Source organism: Typopeltis vanoorti, chromosome 24 (genome assembly GCF_054136105.1).
Source record: "Typopeltis vanoorti isolate ZY-2024b chromosome 24, IOZ_Tvanoo_1.0, whole genome shotgun sequence".
In the NCBI taxonomy this organism is placed as follows: domain Eukaryota; kingdom Metazoa; phylum Arthropoda; class Arachnida; order Uropygi; family Thelyphonidae; genus Typopeltis; species Typopeltis vanoorti.
In genome coordinates this window covers 64479531-64498804 of record NC_143572.1, presented here as the reverse complement: position 1 = coordinate 64498804, position 19274 = coordinate 64479531, and the positions used below count along the sequence as shown (strand labels likewise).

The 19274-nt window shown below is 35.6% G+C and overlaps 1 protein-coding gene across 1 annotated transcript; it reads left to right on the top strand.

The window, feature by feature from the left end:
• The first annotated feature begins 2155 nt into the window (after nucleotides 1-2155).
• On the top strand, nucleotides 2156-18996 carry LOC150093325 (acetylcholinesterase-like). The gene is made up of 4 exons (XM_090413943.1): nucleotides 2156-2231; nucleotides 4374-5929; nucleotides 12354-12532; nucleotides 18862-18996. The coding sequence occupies exons 2-4, from the start codon at nucleotides 4422-4424 to the stop codon at nucleotides 18918-18920; spliced, it is 1746 nt and encodes a 581-aa protein (XP_090270069.1). The 5' UTR covers nucleotides 2156-2231; nucleotides 4374-4421; the 3' UTR covers nucleotides 18921-18996.
• Nucleotides 18997-19274: the final 278 nt, after the last annotated feature.

The window sequence follows — 19274 nt, the reverse complement described above, 5'->3', positions numbered from 1 at the left end:
GAGTTCGCACATGTGATGGAATTTGCTACAAAAGTCTAAAAATAATTCGTGAGTACAAATGATGAAGAAATAGTCCACGAAAGAAAGGACGCCTATGGAGAGTCCTTGGCTAGTAAACCAGCAAATGCAGTCTTAGAGAACGTGGAGAAAAATATAGAAAACCAGTGTACTTGCTAGATAAGAAGAATATGAGAGTTATATGAACTTTATCCGCGAGGTTAGCCTACTGGCTTTGCGGTTCGCAACCATATGCCTGGGGAAGGAGTGTCCTAGGTTCGATTCCCGTCGACGACGTGAGGAGCTTAAGGACCTTCCTCAACCATAGCCAAGTTAGCCGGTCTTGGGCGTGGACAGCAGGGTTTTTCCTCCAGTTTATCGGACAAATCGGACCCGTGAACACACAGGCTATAGTCATGTGATATAGCACACGGCAAGGAAGTGTACTATATCATATGTGTAAAATTACAGTGGTGTAAAAATTTTGTAGAAAAACTCACGTACAACTTTTAATCTCCTGTTTGCTGAAGAAAAATCCTAACTATGCGTTTAAGTTTAGTCACGTAATAGTTTTTTGAGATACTTCTGAATAATAGATCTTTGAGGACACATAAGAAAAGCAATTTCTCCTTAAAAGGGTGCGTAGCTTTTATCCTTGCAACGTGCAGAAGTCATACGATCCTTAGAAATAAATGCTAGGTAAGGATCGTCCTGTCTTTAGGAAATATCGTTCCGTTCCATTTGGGAATGTATAGCTGTTTGCTGTTACTTATTTGCTATTTTTGCGTATGTTTGTAACTCAGTGGAAGCGACGTTTGCATCCATTGCGCTGGGCTTCCTTAACATAGCCTTGTTATGTGTTAAGTTCAAGTGTAGCTGTCAACTAGAGGAACGTTTTCTAAGAATTTCTTAGATTGGTTCCCAGTGTCGTCGATAATTTGCAAGGGCAAACGGGTGTTTCTACCGGAAACTCGGATTCGTGGAACCAACATTATTTTAGACAGATAACGTACTATTAGGGACCACGAGATGGAGGAACGTGGATACAATTCTTCTTTGGATACTTTTTTATTTAGTGAATTCTTGGATCAGAGTACCTTTGATTAGCTACCGGTGGAGATAGAACTTTTACTTCAGTCTCCAAAAGTTAGACAGGACTAACCCGACATCGTCTACTTACTGTAGGGAATGAAAGCCGTTAGTAGAATTACAGAGAATAGACATTGTGCAATTACACGTACTGAAGTCTAATATGAATACGTTTTCCATTCATTGTGACTTTTCACCCATTCATGAAACTGATTTTTTACTGAAAGTTGAACAACAATTTGTAATCTGTGATTAGAAATTAAATACCTATCCAAAATTCATCCCATAATTATGCGTAATTATGGGATGAATTATGGGCGTAATTATGCACAGGCGCAAGATACTCTAGCTCTGGTGACGAAAAATTAGGGCCAATTTAAGGGCCCAAACAATGAGGGAGGCAGCCAGAGCATTCTAGTGCCTTGCGAAAAATGTAAGGGCCCTGATTCAGCCTAGTCAATGGTCACTTGTCATTGAATTAGCTAGTTGACTTCGTTGTTAGACATGATAAATGGCCACAGCTGAAGCATCGATTATGTCGAGAAAGATAATTAAAACAAAATCGAAATCTTAAATTAAGAGATTATTTTTGAAGTGAGGTATTGAAAAACCAATAGAAAACACTTCTCGGTATGCAAGCCATCAAAAACATTAGAAACAACACAAACGCACAAAGAAATTAATCCCGAAAACACGAACTAACTTGAGACGACATTTATTGCCAGATAAAATACACGAAATCCTCATGATTAGTTACTTCTGCTTTAATTCCAATTAATCAAATTAAAATTTTAGTAATAAAGGAATACACTACTTTAATAAAAGTATATTCTCATATTTTCTAGTTCTCTGTAGTCCACTATTTTATTTTTTTTTAATCATGAGCACACAACTTTGATATAAATGGTGAACGGACATCATTCTTAAGTGCTTTTCGTTGGCACAAAGCCAGATATCCTCTATTCTAATAACTTCTTTAATTGTATTTGCTTCAATTCAGATTACACGTGACATGTTCCATCATAACAACCACTGTCAACAGAGATGATAACAGTTGGCTTTCTGCATTTGAGCTAGTTATCGAAATACGTACAATTTCTTGTTACTTCGAAATCAGCTGCTTAAGAAACGAATAAGGGTCAGAGGTAGGTAACTACTTACAGTAAGTGATTGGTTTGCTGATAGTACGCTTTTTTTCATGACTGTTTAAAGAAAAGTGTTTCATATTTCAAGCCGAATGAGGGAGAGAATTAGAGTGAGAGAGACAGCAGGGATTTAGTACCAAAATTTAGTTTCAAAATTATTTGTTTTGAAAAACTAACGTAAGAAATCTATCACGTAGAGTTCACCCATCACTGGACTTATATAGTTCACTTAGACTACCTACGGTAACCCCCATAGACTTGCATATTGGCTTTAACTATTTAGAATTAGTTCCATATTAATAAAGGTTCTGTTAAAATTTCTGTTCTTAATTACTTGATACAGAGCGAATATTTTATTTATATTTTGAAAATGCGAAATGCGTTATGCTTATGAATCCATTTCCGTATTATATATAATGAAGTATAATAATGACATAGCAGCGTTTATCTATTTAATCGTTCCCCCACTCCCCTGCTAATTTGGGGACAGTTTAAGTAAATAAAATTAAGTCTAACAAATATGTTTCATTTTAAGAATATTTTATGCATTTCCTTGATGTAATTTTTACTTTTCCATTTTTTTGGTTCCATCTGTGCGTCAATGATTACTTAAAACTAAACCAAAAGTTTGTTTTAAGTAATCAAACAAACAGAAAAAAATACAATACATGAAATCTCTTGTAAATGGTTTTAAAATAATTTATGTTATATGATGATTTTGCTTTGTTTTCTTCATTGGTGTTTGTCATAAAACGATAATTAAATCTGTATCTTTAAAAATCGATTTTGAAAGGGGTTTTAAAATAATGTTCTTGAAAAGAGACGTTCGGTCTAATAGTTGATAATAACAAGTTCTAAGATAGGAAAAGAATAGAAAAAAAAGAAAAAATGAATGAAGGCATCATCACATCCTTTAGCTTCGTGAAGTGTCACTGTCGGAAGTTTAAGATGCAGACCTTAAGAACCCTAAGATTACCATTGTAGATGAGAAGCAGACCTACAGTAACCTGTTTTCAAATCGCCTAGAAAAACATTCTAGAAATGAAAAAATTTTATCTTGGATTACACAATAGCGCCACCTTTATTTCGAAATTATGTAATTTTATATTATCCGTGAATACTAAAAAGTATTCACGGAAGAAGGATGAGTAAAAACAAGAAAGTATGACCTTTTAACTGAATTTATATCCTTCTGTACCTTTTATTATTGCAAATGACTGTAGATAAATTTTCATTACACTCAGAACCAAAAACTGTCATTTATGTTTTAGGTTATTAAAAAATAAATTTGATAGAGGAAATTACAAAAGTAATTTACTTTGTTAATTTTTATACTGTTTAATACGAAAAAGAGCAATTGTATTGCTCTAAAATTGTAAAATCGAAGATTGAGAGCATTCTCTGTGCTAGGATAAGAAGTGTTCCCTCTCTATCCCTGTGTGTGTGTGGGAGGGGATGGAATGTGTTCTGTTTTGCTGATTTGGGATCGAATATTTAAGCCATCAACTCAAAAAAAAATCAAACATAACCCTGCACATCGCTACACTGTTTAATAAAACACCAGAATGATGAAGACCAATAAGTTCGAAACAGCTGTCAGGCCAGTGAACATAAACACACTAATAAAAGGAGCGAATATATGCGCTTCTGGGTTGAGCTCCTATCTCTTAAGTAGTGCTAATCTAGGTAACTTCACTGCCGAAGATTATATTCTCATAAGCTGTCAAGAAGGTTTTAATCTAACTATGAAATTGAAATGGATACATGATATCCTTTTTATAAAGCTACAATTCAGGATTAGACAAAGATGGCAGCAGTGTTGCATAGTTGTATGGTCTTCAGGTCTATCCATACGGTCTAGAGATCGCATTAATCTTCAACAATGAATCTGGGAAAGACTACAACTCCATGTCCTAAAAGTGACTAAGGAGTGTCCCCTACTCCTTTGTAAACAAAACTCACCTACTGAATTTATTGCACTACTTATTGAAAAATGCAAATTCAAATTTTGTTTTATTACACATATCATATACATAGTTCGGAATTCGTGCCATATCACATAAATCTTAGAGCTGCAGCAAATAAAAGTGTAAATTTTCACACAAACATTCTTATATTTCACCTGATTTTGTTTTCTTGCAGATTATTTCCAAGGTAACGCTAACAATAATTTAAGATAGTTTTCCAACTATGACATTCAGAAGTTTCCATTTATTTATTGTTGGACTTGTCGCATGTTTCTGGCATGATGCTGATACCCAAGCAACATCTGAAGATTTCATTGTCAACACTAAATACGGTCCAATAAAAGGTAAAAATATACCAATGCCAGGTGAGAAATCAGTTACAGAGTTTCTTGGTATTCCATATGCCAAACCACCTATAGGTGATAAACGCTTCCGTCCACCAGAACCTATTGAGCCATGGACCGATACACTGGAGGCAATCGAGATTTCAGATCCATGCATGCAAGCAAAGATTCCAATGAATAAAGATATGGAAATACAGATGGCTATGTTTGCTCTCAAGAATCCTAATGAAGACTGTCTGAAGCTAAACGTATGGGTACCACACCCACGACCTCAGAAGGCTGCAGTTATGATTTACATTTATGGAGGAGCATTCGTTGCTGGATTTACCGACATGTTTTTTAGCAATCCCAAGGTTTTAGTTTCAGAAGAAAATGTTATTGCAGTGTCAATGAATTACAGAGTCGCATCTTTAGGTTTCCTTTATTTTGGACGTTCCGATGCACCAGGAAACGCAGGGTTACTGGACCAGACATTGGCCATTCGCTGGGTAAAGGAAAATATTGCTGCCTTTGGAGGGGATCCTGAATCTATAACTCTCTTTGGAACAAGTGCTGGAGGTGCAAGTGTAAGTTTCCATCTGTTATCACCCCTTAGTCAAAAATTGTTCAATCGTGGAATCATACAAGATGGAGTTGCAACATCCGCTTGGGCCGTACGTAACAGGACAAATGCAATTGAACAAGGTCTCCAACTAGCGAAACTGGTTAACTGTCCCCATGAGAAGAATGATCTTGACAATGTCCTGGACTGCCTACGCAAGAAAGAGGCAAAAGATTTAGTGGGACAAGAAATAAATTTACACGGATTTCTTGAATTTTCATTTGTGCCTGTAGTAGATGGAATGTTTATTAACGAAACCCCAGAAATGATACTGAAAACTAAGCAGTTCAAAAATACGAGTATTCTTCTTGGAACTTGTTTGAATGAAGGAAGTATATTCCTCACTAATTATCTTCCTGATATTTTCAAAATGGCTGATGATCTTACTATCACACATGGAGAATTCCTAAAAGCTTTGAGGGCATTTTCTCCTTCCAGTAATGAATTAGTTGAACAAGCCATTATCCAGGAATACACAGACTGGACAGGATCGGATTTTGTTGGTGCTGTAGATAAATCAGTTAGTGATCGTTGCTTTGTGTGTCCTACGGAGCAGTTTGCTAGGGAGTTTGCGAATGCCGAAAATGATGTCTATCTGTACAGTTTCCAGTACCAGTCACCTCCTTTTTTTAAAGGTTTTCTTCCGAAGTGGATGGGAGTTATACATGGTTCAGACCATATGTATTCGATGGGCTTATATTTGAATGAAGCACTTAAAAGTGGATCACAAGATATACAGCTGTCGAAAAGACTAATGCGGCTGTGGGCAAATTTCGCCAGAACAGGGTAAGATTGATGTTGTGAAAAGTATTTATTATTCGGTGAATAAATATTCACTGAATAATGGTTAGTATTGTTTTTGTATTATATATATATTAGTATGCTGTCTTATCCCTAAAGTCGTCGATTTTTTTTTTTTTTACTTTTCCTTTTTTTTTTCTCGGCTTGTGATACAATCTACAGGAAAAAAAGAAGCCGGATTGTAAGAAAAACACAAATTTCCAATGCTTGTTTATACAAAGAAACTGGTCCAAAAATGTTGTGATATGTCCTTATTTATAAAACAGGATATATATAATTCAATGACTCACGTCAGCACGAAATTAGAGTATAACACTCTACGCTGTTCTCTGTAATCGTTTCACGAATGTTAATTTTATTAACATTCGATAATACCTAAAGACATTGTCGCCTTTAACATATCTATACTTAACTAGGCTGCTGGATGTGCTTGGCGTGTTTAATAATGCGAAACTTTCTATCTAAATTACAAGTTTCTTCGGTAGTTTTATCAGTCAACGATATATTATTTCGTTGAATATTCAAATTGAATTTCTCTTTGCTATTTTATTTGATATGTCGGAAATAACAAGGACAGAAAAGAGCTACTAGGATGGCCTTCAACAAAATAAAATCATCGTTTTAGTAATTACATCCTACCACCATTAACTAATGGCAGTGAAACATTGAACAAAACTTTAAAAGAAGAACAAAGCTTAATAACAACTGAACATGCAATAGGAAGAAGAATGTGAAATATAAATAAAATAGATCAAGAAAGACACATAGAAATCAGGAAGGAGTATGACCTTCAAAATGTAATAAAAGCAATCTACAAAAGTGGATGGGCACGACATCTCTCCAGATTGAGAGGCAACAGATGGGCAGTCAGAATAACAAACTGGTATCCGATAGAAACCAAAAGTAAACCTGGAAAAGCGGGTGGAAAGACCAATGATGAAGAATGTTGGAGAAAATGCAGAAGAAATGCTCAAGACAGGAAGAGTTGGAGAGGAATAATAAATCTGGATTTCTCCATGACTGAAATCGCAGACACATCAAGGTAATTCAAGTTCTCTTTTATTTTTCACCAAATATTTGGTTTCGAGATTATGCTCAAAATTATTATTTTATTTCGGACTCAGGATTATCCGGATTATTATGTGGAAAATTAGCTTTGCTAATTTTCCACATGGTTGCACATGCACATGCTGAGTTATGCATTCCACGAAGCATTCAAAGATTATTTTGTTTCTAACTTCGTTCAAATGACTGGTCTCATTCCCTTCCATAGCAAGCATTGCAGTGAGTATGCCCATGTATTTCTTAAAAAAAATATAAAGAATATTCCATTTTCTTTCTAATTTTTTTAGTTTGAAAATCAGCAATTTGGAAGCCAAAGTCTAAATTAAATGTTCCATATAGTACACTGCATAAACGTAACGAAGCTTGGTATGGAAGTACACTAGTTTGATGGTGGTGTTATAAATTAATGAAGAATTAATAATAGTTTTGAAAACAAAATTTAAAATGCCGCATTACGTGGTCAAATAATCACTGTAATGCAATAGTTATTCAATAGTAATAGTAATGCAATAGTTATTCAATAGTAATAGTAATGCAATAGTTATTCAATAGTAATAGTAATGCAATAGTTATTCAAATATACAAATATATTTGAATAACCACTTTTGCTTCATTCAAAACTGAAATACTCAAGTGCTACCGGAAATGAGTTTTTTTGTGCTTTCCACTATTTAAGATTGATTTCATCGAGTGTAGTTTGTCTGTTAGATAAACATATCACTAAACAAGTCACCATTGGAAGATACGACTTTTGTTTCTTGAAGTGAGAAAAATGGTATTTCACTCCATTATGAGAAGGGTTAATACCCAGACTGGTTTGGACCTTTATTGAGGTCTCATCAATGGGAGACAGATCCTACTAAGGCAAGTGATGTGAAGTCATTAGCCTCTATTTACGATTTGCCCATTCATGAAATTACTTCACGTGCAAACTTTATTTGCTCACGCATGGATAGCGGATTAAACCAATAATATAATTTCTTTGTATCTTTAATTAATAGTATAACCAATTGAAAAAACGTTCAACATCTATCTCTAATCGAAACAATTATGAGTTACGACTTTGAAAACTGTTATTTTTTTTCCTCAAAAATCCCGTCTATTATTTCATAAATTATATAAAGTCGAATTTTTAATACAAGTGCAGGTTTAAAAAAAAATAAATAAATAAAAATAAAATAAAAATTGATGTCCATGCTAACTACATTGTGTCCAAAGATGAACTACATTTTGACCTGTAAAACATTTTCCTGACAATATGCCAAATATGGACCTACATTTTTTGTCAGCATACTAATCAATTAAATTACACAAAAACGTGGTATAAATTTCGTACAAATTAAACTGCAGTACATTTTTGGCAAAAAGTTACAAAATTTCTAATACCATACTTAAGGAATTAATTTACAGTGTTTGCAGAAAACTATGCGGAGAGGCATTTCAGTATGGTGTTTGCCCACCCTAACTGCGAAGCAGTTCTCACAACGTCGTACCATGCTTAGCACCAAGTGATTCAGGAAGTCTCGAAGCAAAGTGGCCCACTTCTCCTTCAGAGCAGGATAAGGCCCTGTTCAAAAATCCCCTTATCCAAGGGAAATAAGGGAATTTGTGAGCAGAAATAGGGAGACACATTTTGTAGACTGCGTTTCTCTGTTGTCTCCCAAATGTGTTCTATTGGGTTGAGATTTGATTGATGTGCTGGGCGTTCGATTCAATTAATATCCGCAGTCTCCACAGCTCTTCTACGATGTAGTGTGGCATTTTTATCTACTAAAATGAATTATTCGTCCAGCACGAGGGAGCAATTGAACATGACGTTGAAGAACTTCTTTACATAATCTGTCACTCAACAGTCATAATCCCTTTTTCCATCTCAGTACGTCTATTAAACATAATGCCTTCCCAACCATGGAATCCAACACCGCAGCATTTATCTCTTCAAGAACGTTTTCACGATGGTAAGCAGTACTACTTTCACGGCTTCTGGGACACACATTTAATTGATTTGAAACGCTGCCCTGAGCCTGGATACCATGCTGTGTGTGATTCCAAAGTCTCCGGCAATATCAATAATTCTGCGGCCTTCTTCAAGCTTTCCAATATTCCTCCACTCGGGAAATCATCCAGATGATGTCTTTGAGACATCATCTGGATGATTTCATCACAAGAAACTTTAGAACTTCACGAAATGGGATTTCTTCATACGTAGTTCGCAACCTTTTGTCGTTTATCCTATTGAGTGCTACCACGCGATTCCTTTGTGCATGATTCAAAAATTTGAATGTGTATCCGATATATTCTCTAAATCGTCAGCTATACATTTTGCAGCAAACAGATATGTTGGAATTGCGGTTGTAATCTTCAGAACTAGTGTTCGTCTTTAGGTTTTGGACACCAGTGTATATTGTAGTATATCACATTACCTTCAATGCGAGGCATCAACACCCATGTTCGATATTTGCCCAGTATCCAAAATATTAGAGACATTCCTCTGTTATATGGAATTCAACATATAGCTAATGACAGACGGCAGGTCTTCGTTACCAAAATGAATGAACTGCTGGAAATGGGCGAAGATCACGTCCTGAGCGACTTCGAATGAGAATTTAAGGCAGCCAAATGGGCGAGTAAAGTATCATTGCAGCCGAGTAAGGCAGCCATGTCTCTTGTGTGCAGAGAAGAGTGTAATATAGAAACTATATCTTGTTATCCATCTTATCTGAGCCTTACATTTCTTGCATTCCCACTTTGCAACCATGATGCAATACTTGACCCTTTTTTATGTGTCTTATATGATGGTAGTAGTAGTAGTAACTGTTGAACATTCCTGTGTCCGCGCGGTTAGCCTAGTGACTTTGCGCTTTGCAATTATATGCCTGGGGAAGGAATGTCCTGGGTTCGATTCCTGTCACCGGCGCGAGGAGCTTAAGGATTATCATCAGCCATAGCCAAGTTAGCCGGCCTTGGGCGTGGACAGCACGGTTTTTTCCCCAGTTTATCTGGGGTTTTTCATCCCACAAGCAGGCAAACCGGCTCCGTGAACACACACACACACACACACACACGGATCTACAGCCATAAATACTTAACCCTCCATGAGTGGGCTCAACTCGCCCCAAAAGAGACGGGGTAGAAAAGGAAGGAAACTCCATATGAATAAATAAAAATATTCCTGTTGTTGGTGGTGATGAAGAAGGTTATGAGTGTATGTAATAAAAGAAAATATATATACAGGCAACCCTTGATTTACGTAATTAGTTAATCTCTCAATGTTACTATGCATATCAAAATAGCATTAATCAAATATAATAATCAGTGATAAATACAAATTCTACATGATCAATTAATGTATTAATAATTTATATGGTACTTTTTTATAATTCTTTTTATATGGCTTTTAGGTTTTTTTTTTTTTATCAGCATAAATTCTAGATAACAAGTAAAATGACACTCTAGACCTCGGCAAACAAGAATTCTTCGTTTAACATCTGAATCCATATCCATTACTTGTTGCTTAAGTGATTCTAAAATGCGAAATATTCCATCCAGTTATTTGATTGTTAGCTCCTTTACAACTTCATTTTCATATTCTATTTGTTTGTTGTCTTCATATGTACATGTTGTTCAATTTCAAGAAGATCGTTGTCACTGAAATCTTTTGAATTTGAATTCAATAATTCTTTAACATCTTCTGCATCAACACCATCAAAACCAAGGTCTTCACCAATTGCAATGATTTCCTCAACCAGGATTTTGAAATTCACCGAAGTCATCAGCGCATTCTGGCAAAAGGTTTTCCAAACAGCTAGAGAACACTTGCTCCTACGAGTCATGAATGTTTCAATTGCGTGTTTAGTGTTAGAATTTTCTCAAAATTCTTGGAGCGTAATCGCATTTTTCCCCTTTGTTGTTTCCACTGCCTTTGAGAATGTCTTTGAGAAAGACAATAGACTTTGAAAGTTGCAATGACGCCCATGTCCATGGGTTTTAGTAATTAAGTCGTATTTGGTGGAAAAAATAAAACTTTCACATTCTCACACAGATCATTAACAGAATTTGAATGACCAGGTGCGTTATCTAGAAGGAAAGAGCTTTGAGTTGTCTTCTTTATATTTATACTCTTTAACTCTTAAAAACAGGCTTAGAGCTTTGGCCGTGATATTATAAGCACTAATTGGAATTATCCTTTGATTGCACCCTTCCAACCAAATAATCAACAGATCTTCCATTTCAACCATTACAGCACTCCGGTTACGTGTGCATTGCACACTTGCAGATGTAGATGCAACTTTATCTTGCTTGCAATGCTCATCAGTTTTGGATAAAATAGTCCGTACTGTAGACTCTTTAAAACCAAATTCGCGTGCATATTTACTTTTATTTTCACCACGTTTAAAGCTTTTAATTATATCAAGTTTCGTATCACAGGTAATTACTTTCCTCCTCGATTTTCCACTTTAATGACCCGGTTGTGGGATTTCTCTTATTCTTTGACATCATTAATGGGCTGTAAAATTTACGAAGAACGTAATTTGTAAATACAGCAGAACAATTCGAGCTTGTAATACACCCACTCTTAATGCTTAATACGAGGAATGACGTCATCATACTCACAACTTTCTCTCGGTCAGGAAACACTCCTCGAGGCTTGCATGTTTTTGCCTTGTAAATTTAAAGGGGCGTTAATTAAAACTCTTCCGCGTATATAAAGAGATTTTGAAATTAATTTTGCTGGTTTAATCAAATCTAGCTTTTAGCTAGGGATACCTGTGCTAGACATTGCACCTGTCTTCGGATGAAGATTCCTTAGCTTAGGTGGTGTCAACGATTCTTTTAGATTGGAGAAACGTTCGTTTGAATCAAACCAAGCACCTTCATAAGAACGTTTCATCCGAAGGGGAGTTAGCCAGTGGAGATAGCGTTTGTCACTTCTCAGAAATTCGAGTTTTTACTTCCACAAAATGGACAACCAACCAGAAGAACATATGGGATTAACAAACTTAATGCGCATGCTCAGAGCTTCGGTTGCTTATTCAGTAATTTATTCAGATACAACACTTCCTGCTGATATTGACAAAGAAAATATCTTGCTTATCGATAAATTACAAGTTATCCAGTTTCCCTTGAACCCTCAATTCTAGGTTTTTTCCTTTAGTTTTTACGTAACCTCTTCAATGCCAAAATTTAGAATTTAACACGAGAAGTTCTTAAGTCTTCACCCACCCATGATGCCAAAAAATAAAAATAAACTGATAGTACAATTGTATGCAAAATTGTACGATAAGTTTTTTTTTTCAGATTATGTTGAGTTAAATTAAATTCCTGCAAATTTTGCTTATTTCAGCAACCCAAATATTTCACCAGATGGCTCTGAGGAAAGTCAAAAATGGCCTGTTTACACAACAGAAAGAAAAGAATATTTAATCTTCGATAAGCCAGAGTCTAGCTCTGTAGATCGTGGACTTCGTTCCAGGCAATGTGCCTTTTGGCAACGATATATCCCTTACTTGACCAAATGGACAGGTTTGTATATTTAATCGTGTTTCGTTTGAGTTACAATTCATTTTTCGATCTTAGCTAAGACACATTTTCATTGGGAATTAAATCTACAGAATTGTTAGTGTCGTTTGTCTAAAATAATGCATGAATAAGTGGATGCAAAGTATAAAAAATTGCTTTCCTTTAAGTCCATGAGAATGCAGTAATTTAACAATAACTAGTCTGCTAGCCCATCACATGTCGGATATATTTATAATAATAATAATAATAATAATAATAATAACAAACAATATGAGCAAATATCATTTTCTTTTTTTTCACGTTGTGGGTAACATTGTTTTATTAAATATATTAATATTAGTCTAATGCATTTATAATAATGGTAAATTCAAATTCCTGGCGCTGATAACTAGGTACTCTCAGAGGTAGGTTCAATTTGTAAACGATAGAAACAGCACAGCGATAGTTTTTGTACACTGAAAGAAGGCAAAGTCCATCATCGGATGAAAATTCATATGGCTTCAGAGAAGCATCTATCACTCATGTTTAAAGATGCTTTGTTTTAGCAATTCGGCATTATCCCATAGGATGCTATGAAGAGAAAAAGTCAATAGTTTCTTTTAGTCATTTTTAAAAATGCAGGAATTGGGAGATAGTGTCTGCACAATATTGTGTGTTGTCTGAGTGGCCTAATGGAAAATGTGTCTGACTTCGGATCAGAAGAATCAGTAAACTGCAGCATATGGGGATGGATATATAGGGTGGGTGATTAATTGGTTAGTAGTATTATTAGTAGCGTACCACAGGGTCCTTTCCTTGGACTGATACTGTTTAATCTGTACATTAACGATATAGAAATGGATCTGAGAAGAACCGTTTTGCCGACGATGCAAAGTTGAATAGACAATAGTGAACACAATTTTGCAGGATGATTTGGATGGATTGGGAAACTGTGCAAAGGAGTGTGAAAGTATGTTTAATGTGGCCAAGTGTAAGGTTATGCATTTTCGGGTAAAAAGATTAGCAGCTTTATACGACATTCATGGAATTGTACTTCAGGAAATTGACGAAGCGAGAGACTTGGTAGTGTTAGTAGATAGGCAGTTGAAGTTTAGAGGGCATATAGCAAAAATGGATAAAGCAGCTTACTTACTTCTGATTAGTTGGTTACAAAATAATACTTTGACGAGAAGAGAAAAGAAGCTGATTGTGATTCTATATCGAGACATGATAAGAACTCATCTTGGCTACTGAGCGCAGATCTGGGTGCCTAATTTCTTGGTGATGACGAGAAGGTGTTGAAGATCCAGAGGCAAGTGACCAAGATCGCAGCACGTCTATGGAATGAACCTTATGAGAATGGTTTGATGATTTCTGGGTTACAGAAACTGGTTGATTGGAGGAAAAGTGGTGATATGATTGAGATATACATATTATTGAGGGGTTTTTACAAGATTAATTCAGAGGAAATTTTTAAGAACAGGGCTGGTGGTAAGAGAACAAGGGGCCATCCATGGACTCTGAGTAAGAGTGTAGTTAGCAAGGGTGTTAGAACTAGGTTGTTTACTTGGAAAGTGGTGAATGAGTGGAATAAATTGCAAGAGTCTGTTGTGGGTGCCATGACTGTGAATGAGTTCAAATCAAAGTATGATAGATACTGCGCAAGTGTCGGATAATTCTTGACATGATGTTTAGGGAATTCCTCGATCAGTCTTAGGACCACTTTGTGTAGCCCATAATAATAATAATAATATTGAGATTTCTCGTTGCATTGTAGAAGTGCTTGAGCAGATACTTAAATGATCCATATTACGTTGGATGTTGTACAAGTGATTACACAGCGTCAAAAATGTGTGGTTCAATAAACTGATGTAAAAAGAGAATTGAATTTCGCTTTGAAAATGAAGATCACTATAGGACAACACTACTTTGTGATTCCATTTTGAGGGCAAGCTTAATCTTGGAAAGAGGAAGATCTATGTTTTGAAGAAACGCTAGTACTAGTGGGGTCACTTTAAACCAGATCACGATTAAGGTAAAATAAGGATTTGTGATGTTCTTGGATGATCAGATAAGAGGGTTTGTGTACTGCTATCAGATGTCGTGATATCATTAAGTTGAAGTTGAAAGGGGTGGTCGTTGTCATGGGTATGTGTGACTTCCTGTGTGTGGTGTGCGTGCATGAATTGTGTGAGTGTTTTGTGTTTGTTTGTTTTCAGTGGGGGCTTATGGATAATGATTTTAGTATGAAATTCTGGTGAGTATGGAATCTTTGGAATTTCACATAGTGGGGAGGGACCATCGGCCTTTGATGTCACGTTATGTCTCTGGTTCGCATATGGAATTGTGGTTAAAGGGTCGAGTATGAAATTCTGAGTGATGATTAGAGTATGGAATTCTGACAAGATTGAGATGTTGATAAGATAAGAATTAGATAAGTGACATCATGTTGTGTCTTTGGTTCGAGCGGTATTTGTCAGTGATGTGAGTTGCGCTTATTGTATGCATGTGGCACTAAGGGTAATGATTACAGATTGGAATTCTGGGAGGATATTTGGTCAACTATTGGGGTCTTTGGCTCGATTGTGGAACTATAGGAGAATATTTGTCAATATACCAGTAGACATTTTCTAAAATAATTAACTACTGGATATCAGTGGTGTTCCCCCCCACCCCCCAAACACACACATTTTTCTTTCTTTCACGATTTTCTTGTAAATAGGTAGTAGATACACATTTTCTAAAATAATTAACTACTCGATACCAGTGGTGTCCCCCCCCCCCGAAACACGCACACATTTTTTCTTCCTTCTTGTTCACACTTTCTAAAATAATTAATTACTGGAATTGCAGTTTTACTAGTTCTATGTCATGTTTAAGATTTTAAAAATTTCATTACTTTTCTAATTAAATGTTAACTTTATTACACATTTTCTACAAAATAAATATTTTTATTTAAATAAGAACACATCAACAACTCAAAAATTTGTTCATTTAATAATTATATAAATGAAGAGCCAAAGGCTTCAATTTGGTGACATAAACTTATTTAAGTTAAGGGATATTACATCCCATATTGTTTCATAGCCGAATAAGAAACTCAAAGAGTTTCATGCCGAATATAGTAAATATATAAAGTTCGGCGAGTCCAAGCGTAATCAAATACCTGGATAGTGTTACAACTGACCCTTAAGGGAGTGCAACACTGAAGCAACTCATGTCAAAGGTGGAGCAAGCTCCGATCACTATTCTTGATATTTCCCCATAATGTGAAACCTAGCTCCTAGGAGCTGTATTACTGTTCTACATTATGAGAGAAGGTCACTACCCAGACCGGTTTCAACCTTATGTACAGGTGAAGCGGGCTCTAAAAATAAGACGATCCTGAAAGATCGCCCAACAGCGTTGTTCCACTCAATGACAGGCTCACCCCGTCACCGAGAAGAACTTCTCAGCATTGGCTCTACCCAGTGGCAGGCTCACCCCCACCACCAAGCAGAGCCATAATCTCAGCGGTGGCCCCACTCAGAGACAGGCAAAAACCTACCTCCAAGTGGAGCCTCTCAAAGCCAGATCCTCCCCGCACCGGTTTCAACCTTTATTGAGGTCTCATCAGTGAGTAGGTAGACCTAGAAATACCAAGTTTGTAGCAAACAGAATTTACATATACCCTACTATGAGAATTGCCAAGAAGGTGGTGTCCTAATAAATTATTAATTATATGAAGAGCCAAAGGCTTCAATTCGGCGACATAAACTTATTTAAGTTAAGGGATATTACATCCCATATTGTTTCATAGCCGAATAAGAAACTCAAAGAGTTTCATGCCGAATATAGTAAATAGGTCTACACGTGAGCTGCACTTGTTCCAAAGGGCTTAGTACTGAGTGGGGGAATTACTGACGCTGTTTCAGATGAACATTTGCCAAGGAGATATTTATAAAATACACATAATGCAGAAATGAAACGCCTGTGCGAAATTGGGAGGAGTGAAAAGATAAGAGATGGATTACTACAGTCTAATTGTGTTCCTCTATATTGAGCCAAGCATTTCGAGGGAGCTCTTAGGGAGCCCCCTTCGAAATATGAGAGTAGTATTCAATAGCTGGGAGGATTTGTGATTTGTGTTAGGTTAACAGCTGTATAGAGGTGAAGTTTTGAGCGAAAACGAAATTTAGTGTTTCAGAAACTGAGGATGCAATGGATGTTTATGTGATTACAAATTTAAAAAGAGATTAGAAATTATAATAAATTTACTTCGTTTGACCAAATTGACCATTTGGTCAAATTTAGTAAATTTAGCATTCTTCCTTACTATTTGTGTTTATAATGTTTTTCTCTGAATGTAATTATTATTATCATCATCATCATCATCATCATCAGAGTTCCTCAAGGAAACAGGTACTCATCGGAAAAAAAGCGACATTTCATCCACACTAGTTTCATACCTTTCTACACAATATATTCTCTAAAGCTGTCTTGATTGGCAGTAGGGATACCTGATTTTTAACCAACAGACTGTAGATTCGAATCCTACCACGAGCATGATGTTTGTGTTTGTCTTGCTAATTCCGTGGGAAGATGCAAATGAAGATGCAAATACATTATACGTCTTTTAGCAGCCTTCGCATCTAAAATCACATGAAGTATGGGAGTGATAATGAGACTCCAGCTCAAGACGTTTGATATGAAATATTAATTCAACTGCATCCCCACGTCTAAACACAAGCTATTCTCATCATGTACTGCTCGATTAGAGAAAAATCTAGCTCTCACCACTTTCTTGACTGCGTTCATTTACAATATTCCCATAAATGTCGTGTCATCTCTCCCCAGCTTCCATAAAATAAAAAAAAAATAATTTTAGAAATACTTCTATACAGTATATGTCAGACATTTGTAGGTTTCTATCATATCGTCCTCTTCTTCATCTTTGCTAGCATCTGCAGTTCATAAATTCCCAATTTATTTACATAAACTACGTTCCACAGTTTATGTAAATAAACTCTCCCCATTGTGTTTGAAAACTAGATCGATCAGGGCACGGTAGTTCAAGTGAAGTAATATCCAGAGACCTAGTAAAGAGCCACAATGAATTCTTTCGCATATGAAGACGAACCGTCACACATGAAGGTTCGTCTCAGCATTCCAATTATCACCTGAGTTGCATTTTCAGTCTTCAACTTGGCCCCTGAACTTCAACAAAAACTGAAAGATTCCTAAGCACAATCAGTTTATTTTAGCATAGTTCTACCGATAAAATAAGACATTGGATACCACATTATGCTAAAGAAATGATTAACTTTACAGTTACTCACATTAAACTGAACAGCCATTTTGACATACCCACACTTTTAGGTTACACAAATCTTTCTTCGAATTCAGCATGCTAGTAATCCTGGTTATCATTCCCTGCCTATCATTCCACTATCAGCAAACTGCTCTGTGTCTCCTGTGAGATCCTTCCCATTGACAGTAAATAAGACTGAATAGCAATGGACCAATGGCTGATCCCGTATCATTCCAATGGTTATCTTGAATCTTGCAGATTCATATTCCCATACTTCACTTTTTGATATCTAACAGTCAGTCATTCTGTTATCCAAGCTAGTAGTCAGTAATCCTTCATATAGTTTCCAAATTATGTAACAGCCTTCCATGATGTATCATGATGTCAGAAGCTTTTATAAGTTTAAAAGTATCATAATATAATTAATTCCATTGAATCCAAGCATAACATTATTATAAAATGAGATCAAGCTGCTCAAGAATGACCACCGTACTTTTGTTAATTACAAATCATAAATTATCTGTGAACCAATTTCTGTATGCGATACATTATGTTAATTGAGCATCGATAGCATGAATAATGGAATGTTGGTATGATGGAATACTGCTGAGGATGTCTATGAAAAGAAACACATTAATACAGAAAAAAACAGGAAATTAATTAATTTTGATCATTTTAGTTTCGATTTTTTGATTTCGAGTTTTCGATTACAAATAACTGAATCGTGCAGTTACTTGAATTTTGATTATTTATATTAATTTTGTTAAGTTTGTTCCTCTTAAATCAGAAATTTCTAACCAAATATTCACTATAAACACAATATCATACTGAAGTTCATCTTTTGATATTTCGTAACAATGCATCTTGATATGCTGGGGATAAAATCCATCCTTAAATTATAAAATACAGAAAATCCACCTGCTTTGACGAAAATATTATCTTTGATCGATTTACTAATATATAGACCAATAATTTGTGAAATGAAGTGATATCGCTATTCGCATATATAAAAAGATTTCTGAGTTATGAATATGATTTATGATACATTTTTTGTTTATTTCAGAGACCAACAGTCATTGTGGACAGAAAGGTTCGAAACATTCCGTTTGGACAAGTCCTTAAAATGTTATTGTACAGTTGAGTTTAACTTTCTGTGCTATTTTTGTATAGTTGAAATTAAAAATAAAATCTTCTTCCAAATTAAATGAATTTTTTGACCAATTGCTTTTCATATGAAAATGTACGGTTGATAAGTGAAAAGTAAGAACATAAATATCAGAAATTGGTTTTCCGGACCGCATTTAGTATTAAACATGATATTACAACTTACACTAACATAACAAGTGCTATAAGACAATATTACAGAATTACATGAACGTAACAGATGACCATGATATGATCATCTGTTAGGTTCACACTGTTAAGCACGAAAATGTATTTCTTCTCTCTTTCTTTGCGAGGTGGAGCGATGATGTC

Bases quoted from the DNA above. Each gene is read 5' to 3' on its own strand.
- LOC150093325 (XM_090413943.1), top strand. From the start codon at position 4,422: ATGACATTCAGAAGTTTCCATTTATTTATTGTTGGACTTGTCGCATGT. The intron at 5,930-12,353 runs GTAAGATTGATG...TGCTTATTTCAG, and splicing joins GCAAATTTCGCCAGAACAGG to CAACCCAAATATTTCACCAG. The intron at 12,533-18,861 runs GTTTGTATATTT...TGTTTATTTCAG, and splicing joins TTACTTGACCAAATGGACAG to AGACCAACAGTCATTGTGGA.